General features: G+C 40.4%; 1 protein-coding gene across 1 annotated transcript in view; it reads right to left on the bottom strand.

The window, feature by feature from the left end:
* PSD2 (pleckstrin and Sec7 domain containing 2) overlaps window positions 1-15116 on the bottom strand; it is a 35189-nt gene extending 20073 nt beyond the window's left edge. Inside the window, exons 1-2 of the mRNA XM_058176611.1 lie at window positions 14770-15116; window positions 9005-9195 (exon numbers count right to left, since the gene is read on the bottom strand). Coding sequence (XP_058032594.1) covers window positions 9005-9195; window positions 14770-15116 — 538 coding nt within the window. The remainder of the gene's footprint in view (window positions 1-9004; window positions 9196-14769) is intronic.
* Between the last annotated feature and the right edge of the window lie 461 nt (window positions 15117-15577).

Here is a 15577-nt window from a genome sequence, read left to right as displayed (position 1 = left end):
AATGTAAATCTGTCAGCATCACTTTCTGCATGTTACCTTCCAAATGGAACAGGAGCTACATGAACTTTGGAGCTATTAGTGACTTTGGTTGTAAAGCAAAGTAGAAACTGGATGATAATATTCAATGTCATGGGACCTAAATAATGATTTTTCTCCCCTGTCTCCCCCCCCAATTTTCAGGAATTCAAACAAGATAGGATTATTTTTATTAACTTCTTTGTGCAAAAACCATCCTCCTTTAATTAGATCTTTACACAAAACATACACACACACTCCTATGACAAATGGTTAGGAGGAAAAATAGGGAGAAATTGATTGCCCCTCTACGAAAGATGGAACTACAGCATCAATGGCATTTTGATTATATGGAAAAAGAATAACCTGTACTGTTAATGAAAGTCAGATAAGTAATAGGGTCAAACATGGCCTTATGTTTAGGTAGTGGGGACCAAATATCAGAGGCACCAGATGCTGGGTGGGGCACTATTGGCAGCTCCCAGAAATTGCTCCTAAGCCCCATAGCCATGCCAATCATTTTGGAATATCATTATTAGCCTGTAACCTCAGTTGTGATGGGCAAGCCGATCCCACTGGTACTGTTGCAGCAATGATCATTAGCCAAGCCATTTGGCTAATTTGCAATTGGAACATGAACGTATGTCTATGGGTACCCTTCTTTTCCTTTGGTTCACAAAGCGAAATGGTTAGTTGATTCCAGACAAGCAATTCTGCTGCCTATAAAGCAAACCAGGGACGCGGTGGCTCAGGGGCTAGGATGTTGAGCTTGTCGATTGAAAGGTCGGCAGCTCAGCGGTTCGAATCCCTAATGCTGCCGTGTAATGGGGTGAGCTCCTGTTACTTGTCCCAGCTTCTGCCAACCTAGCAGTTTCGAAAGCACGTAAAAATGCAAGTAGAAAAAATAGGGACCACCTTTGGTGGGAAGGTAACAGCATTCCGTGCGCCTTTGGTGTTGAGTCATGCCGGCCACATGACCACGGAGACGTTTTCGGACAGTGTTGGCTCTTCGGCTTTGAAACAGAGATGAGCACTGCACCCTAGAGTCGGCAACGACTAGCACCTATGTGCGAGGGAAACCTTTACCTTTATAAAGCAAACCATGCTATAAAGCATGGTTTAAGACTAGATTTTGTAGCTTTCATCCTACTTTACATTTCTGCTAATATCAATCCATTGGGCATTTTAGGTTTAATATAAATCCTTGCCTTGAGAAAATGGTAAAAGGAGTTTATCAACCATTCTTACCTTTTGCAAATACAATATGGTCCCTTTAAGCACAGCATAAAATTTCTTCCATCCCCTTCGTCCTCTTGGAGCTGAAAAAGATAGATAAATATATCCCATGACTACAAGAAAGAGGGACACAAAAGTAACGCAGAATATCAGCAAAAAGCCAGAATCTGCAAAGATGAAGTCAGGAAAGCAAAGGCTCAGAATGAACAAAGACTTGCAACAAAAGTCAAAGATAATAAAAAAAGTTTCTTCCAACATATAAATAACAAGAAAAAAATCAAGGAAACAGTCGGTCCACTAAAGAGAGAAGACAGCAAGGAACTAACAGGCAACAGAGAGAAAGCAGAGCAGCTTAACTCATTCTTTGCATTGGTCTTCACGCAAAAAGAAACTATAGCCCAACCTACCAAAAACATAACTAAAGGACAGACTAGAAATAAAAGTTAAAATAAGCAAAAAAATAGTAAGATAACACCTGTCCAATTTTGACAAATACAAATCACCGGGACTTGACCGATTACATCCCAGAGTTCTAAAGGAGCTGGCAGATGTCATCTCAGAACCACTGTACCACATTTTCCAAAAATCCTGGAGCACCGGGGAACTACCAGTGGAAAACTACCAGAACGATCAGTGGAAAAGAGCTGATGTGGTTCCCATCTTCAAAAACGAGGGGGAAAAAAAACAGACCCAGGAAACTACAGAACAATCAGCCCAGGGGTGGGTTCTAAATTTTTTTACTACTGGTTCTGTGGGTGTGGCTTATTTGGGGGCGTGGCTTGGTGGTCATGTGACTGGGTGGGTGTGATCAACTTGATGTCAAAGGTTAGGGTTCAAAGGTTAGGGTCAGGGTGCCTGGCCTCTCCTCGCCTCAAAGGTCTCAACGAGATACAATTTCCCTGTCTATTTATTTACCTTTTACTGAACATCCAAAATATACTATTTAATCCTATGTATATATGCCATATATTACATAGTATAGTGTGTAGAGGCACACAAAAAGATACATTATCTAATATATATACTGTATACACACACACACACACACCCTTCTTCTAAAACTATATACATTCAACCTCACTTACTACATTTGGAAAAACACACCCAGAGTCCACTTTCTGCCACACATTTAATTATAACTTCTGTACATTTAGAACATTACACATACCTTCAGATGTCTTCCCTAACTTGTACATGACTGTTAGAGCCAGGAGAGATCATGGATTGAGTAAGATATGGTGACACTCACTTAACAGCGCTCTTGCTTAGCAAACAAAATTTTGGACTCAATTCTGGTCATAAGTCAAGGACTATCTCTGCCTTCCTCTGCATGGCAGCCTTGTCCTAGTAAACTCCTTCTCCTTTCTGGCAATTTTCCTCTCTGTTAGAGACACCAAAATAATCCAGACACGTAAGATTTCCTGTTGGAGCAGGGGGTTGGACTAGATAGCCTCTACCGTCCCTTCCAGCCCTAGATTGCTGTTCTGTTTGAAAGCGTCTTCTGAAGCCACGTCTAGTGCCAGGGTTTGTGGTCTTCCTTCCTCTTCTCTCTCTCTCTCTCTCGCTCCCCTTCCTTCCTCTTTCTTCCTCTTTCTTCTTTTTTTCTCTCTTTCTCCCTCCCTCTCTTTTCTCTCTCTCCCTTCCTCTTTCTTCCTTCCTTCCTTTCTCTCTCTCTCTCTCCCTTTCCTTCCCCTTCCTTCCTCTTCTTTCTTTCTCTCTCTCTCTCTCTCTTTTCTCTTTCTCCCTTCCTCTTTCTTTCTTTCTTTCTTTCTTTCTTTCTTTCTTTCTTTCTTTCTTTCTTTCTTTCTTTCTTTCTTTCTTTCTTTCTTTCTTGTATACTGCAATACTATCCTGTATACTGCACGAATCAAGAAGAGGGCCGTGAAAATATTTGCAGATCCCTCGCATCCTGGACATAAACTGTTTTAACTCCTACCCTCAAAACGACGCTATAGAGCACTGCACACCAGAACAACTAGACACAAGAACAGTTTTTTCCCGAAGGCCATCACTCTGCTAAACAAATAATTCCCTCAACACTGTCAGACTATTTACTGAATCTGCACTACTATTAATCGTTTCATAGTTCCCATCACCAATCTCTTTCCACTTAGGACTGTATGACTATAACTTGTTGCTGGCAATCCTTATGATTTATATTGATATATTGACCATAAATTGTGTTGTAAATGTTGTACCTTGATGAACGTATCTTTTCTTTTATGTACACTGAGAGCATATGCACCAAGACAAATTCCTTGTGTGTCCAATCACACTTGGCCAATAAAATTCTATTCTATTCTATTCTATTCTTTCTCTCTCTCTCTCTTCCTCTTTCTTTGTCTTTCTTTCTCTTTTTCTTTCTCTCTCTCTTTTCTCTCTCCCTTCCTCTTTCTTTCTTTTCTTTCTCCATTCCTTTCTTTCTTTCTTTCTTTCTTTCTTTCTTTCTTTCTTTCTTTCTTTCTTTCTTTTCTTTCTCTTTGTTTCTCTCTCTTCGTCTCTTTCTCTCTTTTCCCTCTCCCTCCTCTTTTCCTTCTTTCTTTCTTTGTCTCTTTCTTTGTCTCTTTTCTATTTCTCCCTCCCTCCCTCCCCTTCCTCTTCAAATGCCAGCAAAACCCACCACTTTGCTCCTAAAGTGGTCTAGGTCAGGTGTCTCCAACAGGGGTGAAATGTAAAATTTGTTACAACCAGTTCTGTGGGTATGGCTTGGTGGGGTTAATGTGACTGGGTGGACGTGGCCAACTTTTTCTTTTTACTTTTAAAAGCATTTTTTCTACAACCTCTTCGGCCGAAGAGGTTGTAAAAAAAAGCTTTTAAAAGCCTCTGGCGATCAGGCAACTCAGCTGAGATCGCCAGAGGAGCCTTTTAAAAGCATTTTTACAGCCTCTTCGGCTGAAAAGGTTGTAGAAAAAATGCTTTTAAAGGGTTCAGATGATCCCAGCTGAACCACGCGATCATCAGAGGCATTTTTTTTAGTTTTAAAAGCATTTTTTTGGCCAAAGAAAAAATGCTTTTAAAAGTAAAAAAAAACCAACAACCTCTGATGATCGTGCAGCTCAGCTGGGCATGCGGAGGACCCACACAGTGTAAGTGAGGAGTGACTGGGTGGAGGAGGGGCAGGGCAAGCGAGCATCGGGTGGCTGGGGTGAGCAAGTGGAACCAGTTCGGGGGCATGGCCAGCCAGCAATTATTAATGGTTCTCTGAACTAGCCGAAATTACCACTATAGGTCCTCCCGAACCAGTGCGAACCGGTAGCAACCCACCACTGAATCAGCTTAACATCAATACTCAGAAAGATAATAATGGAAAAGATAATAAAAAACAGATCTGCCAACATCTAGGGCCTCTGGTGGCTCAGACTGCTAAGACAGTCTGTTATTAACACAGCTGCTTGCAATTACTGCAGGTTCAATTCCCACCAGGCCCAAGGTTGACTCAGCCTTCCATCCTTTATAAAGTAGGTAAAATGAGGACCCAGATTGTTGGGGGCAATAAGTTGACTTTGTATATAATATACAAATGGATGAAGACTATTGCTTAACATAGTGTAAGCCGCCCTGAGTCTTCGGAGAAGGGCGGGATATAAATGCAAATAAAATAAAAAATAAATAAAATAAATAAATAGAAACAATTAAAGTAATAACTAGCAGTTAGCATGGGTTTGTTAAAAACAGATCATGCAAAACCAATCTTATTTCATTTTTCAACATATTGACTAAATTAGTATACCAGCAAAATTCTGTGGGCATAATATACTTAGACTTCAGCAAGGCATTCAACAAAGTAGCCCACAACCTACTTCTTGGTAAGCTAGAAAAAAGTGGAATAAATCCTGGAGCAGTGTGATAGCATCACCACAAGATAGATTCATAACTGGCTGACAAACCATACCCAACAAGTAGTCCTTAATAGGTCTAGCTCTACATGGAGGGAAGTCAGCAGTGGGGTACCACAAGGTTCCATCTTAGGCCCAGTATTCTTCAATATCTTCATAAACGACTTAGTTGAGGGAATAGAAAGGGAACTTACCAAATTTGCAGATGATACTAAGCTGACAGGAATAGCTAACACCCTAGAAGATAGGCTCAAGATCCAGATGAATCTTGGTAGACTCAGATCTATCTAAGAAAATGAAATTCAATATAGAGAAAAGTAAAGTCCTACACTTAGGCACGAAAAACCAAAAGTACACATATAGATTGGGTGAAACCAGGCTTAATAGCAGTAACTGTGAGAGAGATCTTGGATTCTTAGTGGACAGCCAGCTAAATATGAGCCAGTAGTGTCCAGCGGCAGCCAAAAAAGCCAATGCAATCCTAAAGTGCATTAACGGAGGCATACAATCAAGAGCAAGTGAGGTACTAATACCACTCTATAAAACCTTAGTAAGACCACACTTAAAATACTGCATCCAATATTGGTCACCACACTATAAAAAAGATGCTGAGACTCTAGAAAAAGTGCAGAGAAGAGCAACCAGGATGATTAGGGGACTGTAGACTAAAACATATGAAGAATGGTTATAGGAACTGGGCTTGGCTAGTCTACTAAAGAGAAGGACCAGGGGAGACATGATAGCAGTGTTCCAATATCTGCGGGGCTGCCACAGAGAGGAAGGAGATCAAGCTATTTTCCAAGGCACCTGAAGTCCGGACAAGGAATTGTGGATGGAAACTGACCAAGAAGAGATTCAACCTAGAAATAAGGAGAATTTTTCTGACAGTGAGAACAATCAACAATGGAACAGCTTGCCTTTGGAAGTTGTGGGAGCTTCATCACTGGTGGCTTTTCAGGAAGAGATTGGGCTGTAATTTGTCAGAAATGGTGTAGAGTCTCCTGCTTCAGTGAGGGGTTGGAGTAGATGACCTACAAGGTCCCTTCCAACCCTGTTAATCTAATCTAATGATTATCATGTGAAATCACAAGAAAAGTCCACAAAAAGGTCCTTTCAGATGCAATTCATAAAAAAAAAACAAGATAAGAGAGACTAATAAACTGAATCAGCTATCAATAATATATGTAAATGTTTATTTTCAATTTAATAGATATGAAAAGGTACAGGTAGTCCTTGACTCACAACAGTTTGTTTAGTGACTGTTCAAAGTTATAATGACACTAAAAAAGTTACTGATCACCATTGTTCACACTTACAACCTTTGTTGTTTCCCCATGGTCACGTGATCAAAAATCAGATGCTTGGCAGCTGGTTCACATTTATGATGGTTGCAGTGTCCTGGGGTCATGAGATCACCTTTTACGACCTTCTACAAGCAAAGTCAATGGGGAAGCCTGATTCACTTAACAACCATTTTACTAATTTAACAAATGCAATGATTCACTTAATAACTGTGGCAAGAAAATTTGTAAAATGGGGCAAACTCACTTAATAAATGTTTCATTAAGCAACATAAAGTTGGCTCAGTTCTGGCCGTAACTGGAGGACTACCTGTACTTTTAAAATAAATAGGAGAAAATATGAAAGGAACATACTTTCGAATGATCAAGCAAAAAAATGGAATGAGAGGTCACTCTTGGACCGTGCCAAAAACAAAAACATGAGAAACAGTGGTACAGAGTCCATGACAGGAATAAAGAAAAAAGCATGGATTAAGCTAGATATCATCCACTGCTAAGGTATTCAAAAGACAATGCACAAAAAATAGTAAACAGCTTCTGAACTCTAAGCTGTTTCTGCATAGATTGCTGATAATGTAAAACAAAACAAAAATTACACGTGTTTCCCTGCTTTCCCTTTAATCAACAGAAATTGAGTTAATTGGAATTGTTTTAATCTGGAATTATCAACATTTCCAAAAAAAAAATTAACTCAGAATTTTATGTATTGTAGAGAGGGAAGTCACCCCTCCTAGAAGAATGAAACAGTTTGAGAAATATTTAAAAAGGCAGACTATTATATTTTCCTAAAGGAAAAACATGCTCTTGGAAAGCAGTCCCCACCTTTCTTAATAACCCCAGCAGGCCTGGGCCAGCCTATCTACAAGACAAAAGACCTCCAGCTCCAGGGTGATGGGATTAAGACATGACCCTCCAGGACATAATAGGATTAACCCATCTAGCAGTAGAGCTCACCACATGGCACAATCACCTGGGGACATTGCATCACCTAGTAAACTTCAACCAAACCTGGGACTCAGACAACATACAAAGTCCTTGCACAGGAACAGGAAGTTCAAGTGCAAAGCCCAAGAGATGGTAGGTAGGTATGTGTGTGTGTGTATATATATATATGTAGGTCTTTGGTTGTTTGGGTTTTTTCCTGTGTAAAATTGGAAGTGTCTTGGTGACGTTTCGACGAAGTCTCATTCGTCATCTTCATGCTTCAGCTTCATGCTTCTGGGAGCAATGTGAAATCTGTTTCTTCATGAAGATGTAGCACGACCACGAAGCCAAACAACAGCAATGCAGCTCACCAGCTCAAACCCCCCTGCAACACAGACTAAACTGAGCACAAACAAGCCCCCACCCAAATAGGACACACCCCCAGCCAATCAGAGCACAAAAAAACCCCATCCAATCAGAGCACAGCCAAGCTCCCACCCAATCAGTTCAAACCCCCACTCGCAGTTAAAAGGAAGAAACAGCTGCGATCACACATTGCTCCCAGAAGCACGAAGCTGAAGCCTGAAGATGACGAATGAGACTTCGTCGAAACGTCGCCAAGACACTTCCAATTTTACACGGGAGAAAACCCGAACAACCAAAGACCCGTGAAAACACCCGTGAAAACCTCAGAAAACAAATATATATATATATGTATGTATGTATGTATGTATGTAAGTATTTATGTATGTATGTATGTATCTCCCTCACTCTCAACTCAGTGTGGTCAGCTGCACCAGCACTATATGCTTGGTGGTTCTGTTCACCATTAAACCTTTATCAGGCTCCATGTTTCCAGTGTCTTTATCCTGGCTTGGAACTGAACCAGGTGGATATTTCTTCCAAAAGCAGTTATTTTCTATGTGAAATGAGTTCAAGACTTTCTGTTACAAACAATGGTTGGAAAGTACTTTCCAAGGGCTTCCTCTCTCAATGGAATCCAAGAATCACATGTTGGTAGTGATTATGCTCTAAGATATTGTTTGCTTTAATCATAGCATGTTACATAGTATGGGTTAGCTATTAACGATGGCTTTCCACTGCACAATGAGCTAATTTGAAACAAACACATTAGTACAGAGTAAGAGCCTAGTCATTGGATTACCTTTTGAAGCCACCTTTGAATTACAATTTGGGCATATGAAACAGTCTTTAAAACAATCATAATCAAAGATAATTGATTCTGTAATGGTACATTGACAATGGAAGTTTTAAGCTATCAACAAACAAGAATGGTAACTATTTCATTGGTTGTGATTGGCTTAGTTTTAACTTAGAATATTGTGCAAACTTAGTCATTGTAACTCATTAAAACATGATTAAAAGATGGATTTAATGTTAATGTGATATATGAAAGTAGAATTTTTAAATCCTTTTGGTCTGAACTTAACAGAAACGAAAGGTAATTGAACCTGAAAGTTGCCAGAGTAATATAAAATGAGGAGATGGAGATGGTGCTTTCAGATGTGCAAAGCTGTGAAATAATTAATAACAGTCACTAAATTAATTAATGGTAAAGATTATTTATTCTGTCTTTAGTTGCACTGACAGCTATAAATGCATCATAGACTCAAACTGTTATTTCATCATATCAATGTTGACCTGATCTCATCCTTCCCAGTTAAGACTTACTTCTCTTCCCATCCATGTCAGCATGAGTTTTCCGAGTGAGGATGCCATGCTTGTAGGTAACAGCATTCTGGGCCTGGGGAGCATCCAGGAAAGGGTTACTGCCATCAACTATCCTTGTGATTTTCTTTGCACTGGCACCAAATTTATCATCCACCAATTCTGATAATGACTTCCTGAGTTCATCTTCATCGCTTTGATGCAAGAAAAAAAGAATAAAAAAATTAAACTGAAGCATAGAAATTTTGGGGAGAAATGCCACACAGAATTTAGAAAAACAAAAAAATCATCAGTAAGTTATTGTGGATTTTGCTCTAAAGTTATTAATATAGAAGTATTCTTTTTCTTTTTTTCTTTTTATTAGTTTATAATATAAAATAAAAAAATACAAAAGCAAATAATAGGAAAAATGGGGGAGGAAAAAGGGAAGAGAAAAGTGTAGAGAAGAAGGGAAAAGAAAGGAAAGGCACTGACTTCCCATCGCTTTGATGCATTAGAATAAGAAGTAACATAGAATCTCAACTTCTTACTTTTACATAATAGTATAAACTAGCCATTTCTATAACAACAAATCTATCTAATCAGTAAAACCTAAAATCAAAGTTTCATTTTTTTCCATCTCAAGCCAGAAGCAGTTTCCAAATAGAAGCAAAAGTACTTGTGTTTTTTTCTTTTATCAAGACAGTTTAGCCATCTCTGCTGACTCCCTCAGCTCTTGCAGCTATTCATCCATTGTGGAGATTAAAATGTCCTTCCATTTTTGTGCTTAAAGTAATCTTGTTGCCATCAACATATATAACATCAAAGTTCCAATTTCCCCCCCACCCCAAGTCTTTTAATATCGAAATATTCCAGACTACAGCATCAGAAAGTGGCCCATATGAAAATGAAGGGAATGGAGAAAATTATCTCAATTTGTCTGCATAGTGGCTAAATTCTGAAGCTCTAAAGCAGAGGACACTGTAGCTGGACAACAAAATCCATTTTCTTTTCCAAATGGGGAAGAGTGTCATCTTTGGAGATAGCTTCTGCCACACCTATGAAGTAATTATTCAAGGTGAAACCTCATATATCCTGTGCAAATGGATGTAGATGGGGAAAGTTCTTTAGATCAGGGGTCTCCAACCTTGGTCCCTTTAAGACTTGTGGACTTCAACTCCCAGAGTTCCTCAGCCAGCTTTGCTTAGTCTTTGCAGAAGTCTTAAAGGGACCAAGGTTGGAGACCCCTGCTTTAGATTCAGTCGAATCTTTAACCAGATTGGAACATGTCAGGTTATTTTTATGGCTCTCCAAATGAAACAGTATCCCCTCCAAAGTGACCTGATTTGAATATGGATCATCATGAATCATCATGATTTCTTCAATTTTACGATCTTTCTGCCACGGTAGTTAAAGCAAATCACTGCAGTTGTTAAGTGAATCATGTGATCATTAAGCAAATCCAATTTCCCTTATTAACTTTGTTTTTCGAAAGCCAGCTGGGAAAGTTGCAAATAGCGACCACATGTTCCTAGGACACTGGAACTATCATAAATACGTGCCGGTTGCCAAGTGCCCGAATTCTGATCACATGACCATGGGGATGCTGCAAAGGCCATACATACAAGGACTGGTTGTAAATAACCCTTTTCAGTGCTACTGTAATTTTGAACGGCTGCTAAATCAAGGATTACCTCCACAGTATAGCACTCCAAGAAATGTGAGGAGGGGACTAATAGAACTGCCAGGGCTCCAAGTCCATGAGTGGCTCTAGAGGAGGAGCAGTGCAGCCTAATAGCACTCCCAACTAGGACAAGGAAGAAGGAACTGATGCATAGGAAAGATACAGAGTATTTTACTAAGCCACAGTAAAAGCCTTTCACCCATTAGAGGGATTAAATAGAAAGGAAGAGGCGGCAGAGTAATCAGTATCCAGTGCTCCCACCAATTTCTCTCACTCATTACAGCAGGCATTTTGTTATTGGGAAGCATAATAAAGTACATGGAACAAATGATCCAGCAAAGGGCATAAATGTTGGCCATCTTGTATGATCCTAGACTTAAAGGCAGGTAGAGAAGGTGATGGGACAGAAAGGCAGATGCTGATTCTGTGGAAGGCAGAGGGATTCACCATCATCAGTTCCTCCAAAGGATGCCCATCTAATCCTGTGGAGCTTAGTATGTGGAACATGACTTTGGAGATGGTGACATCAGGACAAAAGAGTAATCCAAATGTCCACTACCAAGCTGATGCTTATGTTTCTGTGAAATGTTGCTAGAAGGTTGGTAGAAAATTGCTCCTATGACCTTTTGGAGTGTGTCTCAATTTGGGGACAGTTTTTTTTTTATCAGAAAGGTCAGTGGTTCGAATCTCTAGTATAGGTTTGCGTGAATAGGGGGGATGGATTAGATGACCTCCAGGGTCCCTTCCAACTCTGTTACTGTTACTTCGAGATAACATCTGACCACCGTCCCCAGTATAAGCATAGTTTGCCTAGCAGGCAACATTGTTAAACCCAATCACAATTTTTCTTAAAAATTAAGTATTTATTGATCAATTTCTCTGCCTTCTTATGATGACCACCAGTCAAAAGTGAGCCCTGAGCCCTATTCATGGCACCTCTCCTTTTCTTTCCTTCAGCTTCCCTTTCTGATTTGCTTTATTCTACCATGTCCACTGCTTGCCCATGCCCACGTGATAGCAGTTGCCTTCCTGCCTGCTTGTGCCCTACCAATCATTTTTGGTGGCTGCTGAATTGTCCCTTTGTCCAATGCTTGCTTATGCTCAGTCTGTCTTCACCACCTGCTTGCCTGCTGGCTGCCTTTCTTCACCATCCCCCAGTGCCAGACTGCCTCTTCTTCATTCCCTGTAAGGACCTGCCTCTCCTCCTTTCCCAAGAAAGTATAGACTCTTGAAATGCGGTATTTCAAAAGGGAACCTTTTATTGAGAAGAAGTGATAACAGAACAGGTGAAGCAGACCCTAAATTCCCTCCCAAACTATAAAATTAGAAATAAGGCTTTAGAATCCCTCCCCTCCAGTCTGAATGTGGATTTAGCCAATCTACAGGTGTGAAGATATTTATTGCAACAGTCGTCCGCAGAACCAGATAAGGATTCGTTCCCATGGTCTTCTTCCGTTTTCAACCAACTGACACAATCCACATGGCCCTCCCTCCTTATTTCATTCCCAAACGGTGAGAATATTGCAGGGCGCTTAGGCACCAGGAAAAAGGTTATAAAATACAGGTTATCCCCATGCTCCCCCTTCCCTCCATTTGAATGACAGTATCACATTAGGGATCTGACATTCCCTGTCCACTGAGCAGACTGAAGTAACAGTGTGGTCTGACAGAACACATATCTAAGCTTCGCTTGGCAAAAAAGCTATTCAGCAGCTGGGCTTTGGTCTCCTCAGTAGAGCGTTAGAGAACAAGAAAAATAACCTTGAAAGTTGCTGCTAGATTTGTCTCTATTTCTCTGGAGAACAGCAGTGGAATGAATTCTGTGAGGAATGACTGGTCTTCAACATCTCTGCTTCTTTCTATAATTTATTTGGGGCTTCTGAGCAATAGCCACCAATTAAGCAATATCATAGGACTGATGAAGGGATGTATTGGAGGGATCTCATTCCATTGCACTCACAAAGAATTAGAGAGCTCTGAGGATACTGCAAAAACCTCAGCAAATGGTTACTACAGTTGAAAGACATAAAGAAAAATGGGACTGCCATTCCTGCAATGCATGTTGCTAAACACAATAAGCTTGCCAGCTTGGAGGGCATTGGGGTATCCGGGGTGTGCATAGATGTGTTTTAGGTAACATATCAGATCTATCTTTTCCAACGATTTGCCTGATCCATTTCTTTCTTTTTTTTTTATTCAAAAAGTTTTACAGAAAATTTTTTTCCCCTCCTTTCCCCCCAACCCCCCTCCCTTCACTAATACCCTCCCCCCTCCCCCCTGGCTTCCCGGAACAAGCACAAGGTATAGTTAAAAATAAAACAAACATATGCTAAGAAAATTTTCTCCCAAAACTATTATACCAATTTTCCTTCTCTAGCTCTGACTTCCTCCTAACATAACCAAAATCCTTAAAAAAATAAATAAATAAAAAATAATAATTAAGAATTAACAATAGTAAAATATATAAATCAATAGAACAAATTAATCCTAAAGTATTTAAAACCAACTAAAGCATAAAAATCCAATCCAATTCAAAAAATATGTCCCTTATAACTTCTATAACCATATAATTTCCCCCCCCATGTCTTTCTTACATAAGATCTTTTGAAAATATTCTATTTAAAATTTAGTGCAACACCTTATAAAATTTCAATACAGAAAATTACAATATCTATTCAACTTTAGTCCTTCCTCATCAAAATCCAGTATAGATCCAAATATCTAGTCTTTTATGATAGATATAAATCATATAATCAACCCATTTCTTCCAGATTCCTCACAAATTGTCTTTCCGGGACACTAATATTTTTGTCTATTAATATTTTAAAAAAACCTTGTTTCAAGAATAATACTTTTGTCTCTTGCCATTTTTTTGGTGCATTAATCTCTGTCTTTCCTTCGTTACTCCTTTTAAAAGTCAATCACAATATTTCCTAGTAATTCCTTATGTCCAAGAATCCAAAATTACTGCCGATATTCCATCAGTCCAAAAGAGAACTCTTGGGAAACATTAAGCTTGTGAGTCTTTTCCATTTGAGGACAATCTCCTGTAGCACAAATTCAGGCAGTTCATCCAAACTATTTAAAGAAAACTTCTTTACATCACCTTGTTTCTTCACGATCAAATCTTCATATATATCCACTTTTATTTGTATCTCCTGCATTCCATTTTCCAAATGATTGCACTGGTTAATTTGCTCCAAGCTCTCATCCAAAACGTCCCATTTTTATCAATTCGTATTTTTGAATAATTAAATACATACTTTCTGTGTAGTCCTGTATAAAGTCACAAATCCATTCTTCTGAAAGAACCTCCATGACAAAGTTCCTGCTGAGAATCCCCTTGTAAAGTACTTAAACAACGTAATATAATCCAACAGTCCACAGTCAAACACAATAAGATAAAATCTCCATTCAGTTTCGATTCAACAGCAAAGCTCCCTTTGATGTATCGCTCTGCTTTCAGTTTCTCTAAAACAAAACTGAAGGGGGGGCGGAAATTTCTCTTTTTTTTAAAAAAAAAGGTAGAAGTCAGAAAATCAAAAATACTTGCAAACCAATAATTGTTCACTCACGCTTGTTCCGCCTGCTTTTAGTAACCACAAAAAGAAATCAATTGCTAGCAGAAGTGGACACCTTCCTCTTTTCCTGCTTTTTCAGGAGCGCAGTGAATACTGGAGGTTGGGGGAGGGGTTCAAGGGGATTCAACCTTTCAGGACTTTGCATTACAAAAACAAAGCCCCTAGGGGAATCTACCACAATTCCCCCCCCTTGCTCTTTCTCTCTCTTTCAACCAGAGAGAGAAATTAAGCCGGGATCAGTTGTTATGTCCAGCTTTTACCATATTCAATGCGGAGTGCCATAAATTAGCACCCAGCGAGAAAGGTGGCGCCACCCAGAAGCCCTGATCCATTTCTTTCAAGAGGTTTGTAGGTGTATGCTATAATGCAACATAAATAACTTCTCTTGTAGTGAGTCTTTTTATGCAGATTTCCTCTGAAGAATTAGTGGAAAATGGGCTTGGCTACTTAGAAAAGGGATCTTAATTGTTTCTTCTTCTTCTACGCATGCGTAAGAATGGCGGCGTTTTGAATTTCATGCTGACGGCAGGCCGGGTTTCCCTGGGCCGAGATGCCGTGGACGTCGATCGCCGAGCTGCCTGAGCCCTCCGCCCCGTATGCCATCATTCCGGCAACCGAAGGGAGACCTTTGGGTCTCATTGGATCCTCGGTTGCCGGGAACGGTGCTGGAGTCGCGAACGGGTAGCAGATGGCGGATGGTGGTGGCCATTTTGGGGGGCGCGGAGCGGCGTCCGCTGGAAATGGCTGGGCCGGATCGTTGCTTGCTGCTTGCTGGCTGCACACGACATCGGCGGCTGGGTGGCTTGCCGCGTTGGTCATCAGCGGCATTGTCTGTCATCAGCGGCATTGATACCAGCGTTACCATCGGCATCGACTGTGTCCTATTAACCGCATTAGGACTTCGGCGGCTGGGTCGTTTAGCTACATTTGTCATCAGTGGCTTTGATACCAACGGCTTTGATACCAGCGGCCTACTAGCCGCGTTTGATATTGGTGGCTAGATTGTTTGCCACATTTGTCACCAGCGGCTTTGATACCAGCGGCTTTGATACCAGCGGCCTACTAGCCGCGCTTGATATTGGCGGCTGGATTGTTTGCCGTATCAAACATCAGCGGCACTGATACCAGCGGCGTTGGATACTGGTGGCTCTGGCAGGCGGAATTTGACTCCAGTTGATTTCTGGCCACGTATGACATCGGGTGACATCAGTGGCTAGAAATCTTTTTTCCTGCTTTCGGCTTTGGCGGCATCAATTATGGGCGGCTTCGGATTTAGTCATGGACGGCATTGGTGGGCGAAACTTTTTTGCTGCATTTATCTTCGGCGGCATC

This window comes from Ahaetulla prasina, chromosome 3, assembly GCF_028640845.1.
Source record: "Ahaetulla prasina isolate Xishuangbanna chromosome 3, ASM2864084v1, whole genome shotgun sequence".
In the NCBI taxonomy this organism is placed as follows: domain Eukaryota; kingdom Metazoa; phylum Chordata; class Lepidosauria; order Squamata; family Colubridae; genus Ahaetulla; species Ahaetulla prasina.
The sequence above is the reverse complement of the archived record's forward strand: the minus strand, read 5'-3'. Positions and strand labels throughout refer to the sequence as shown.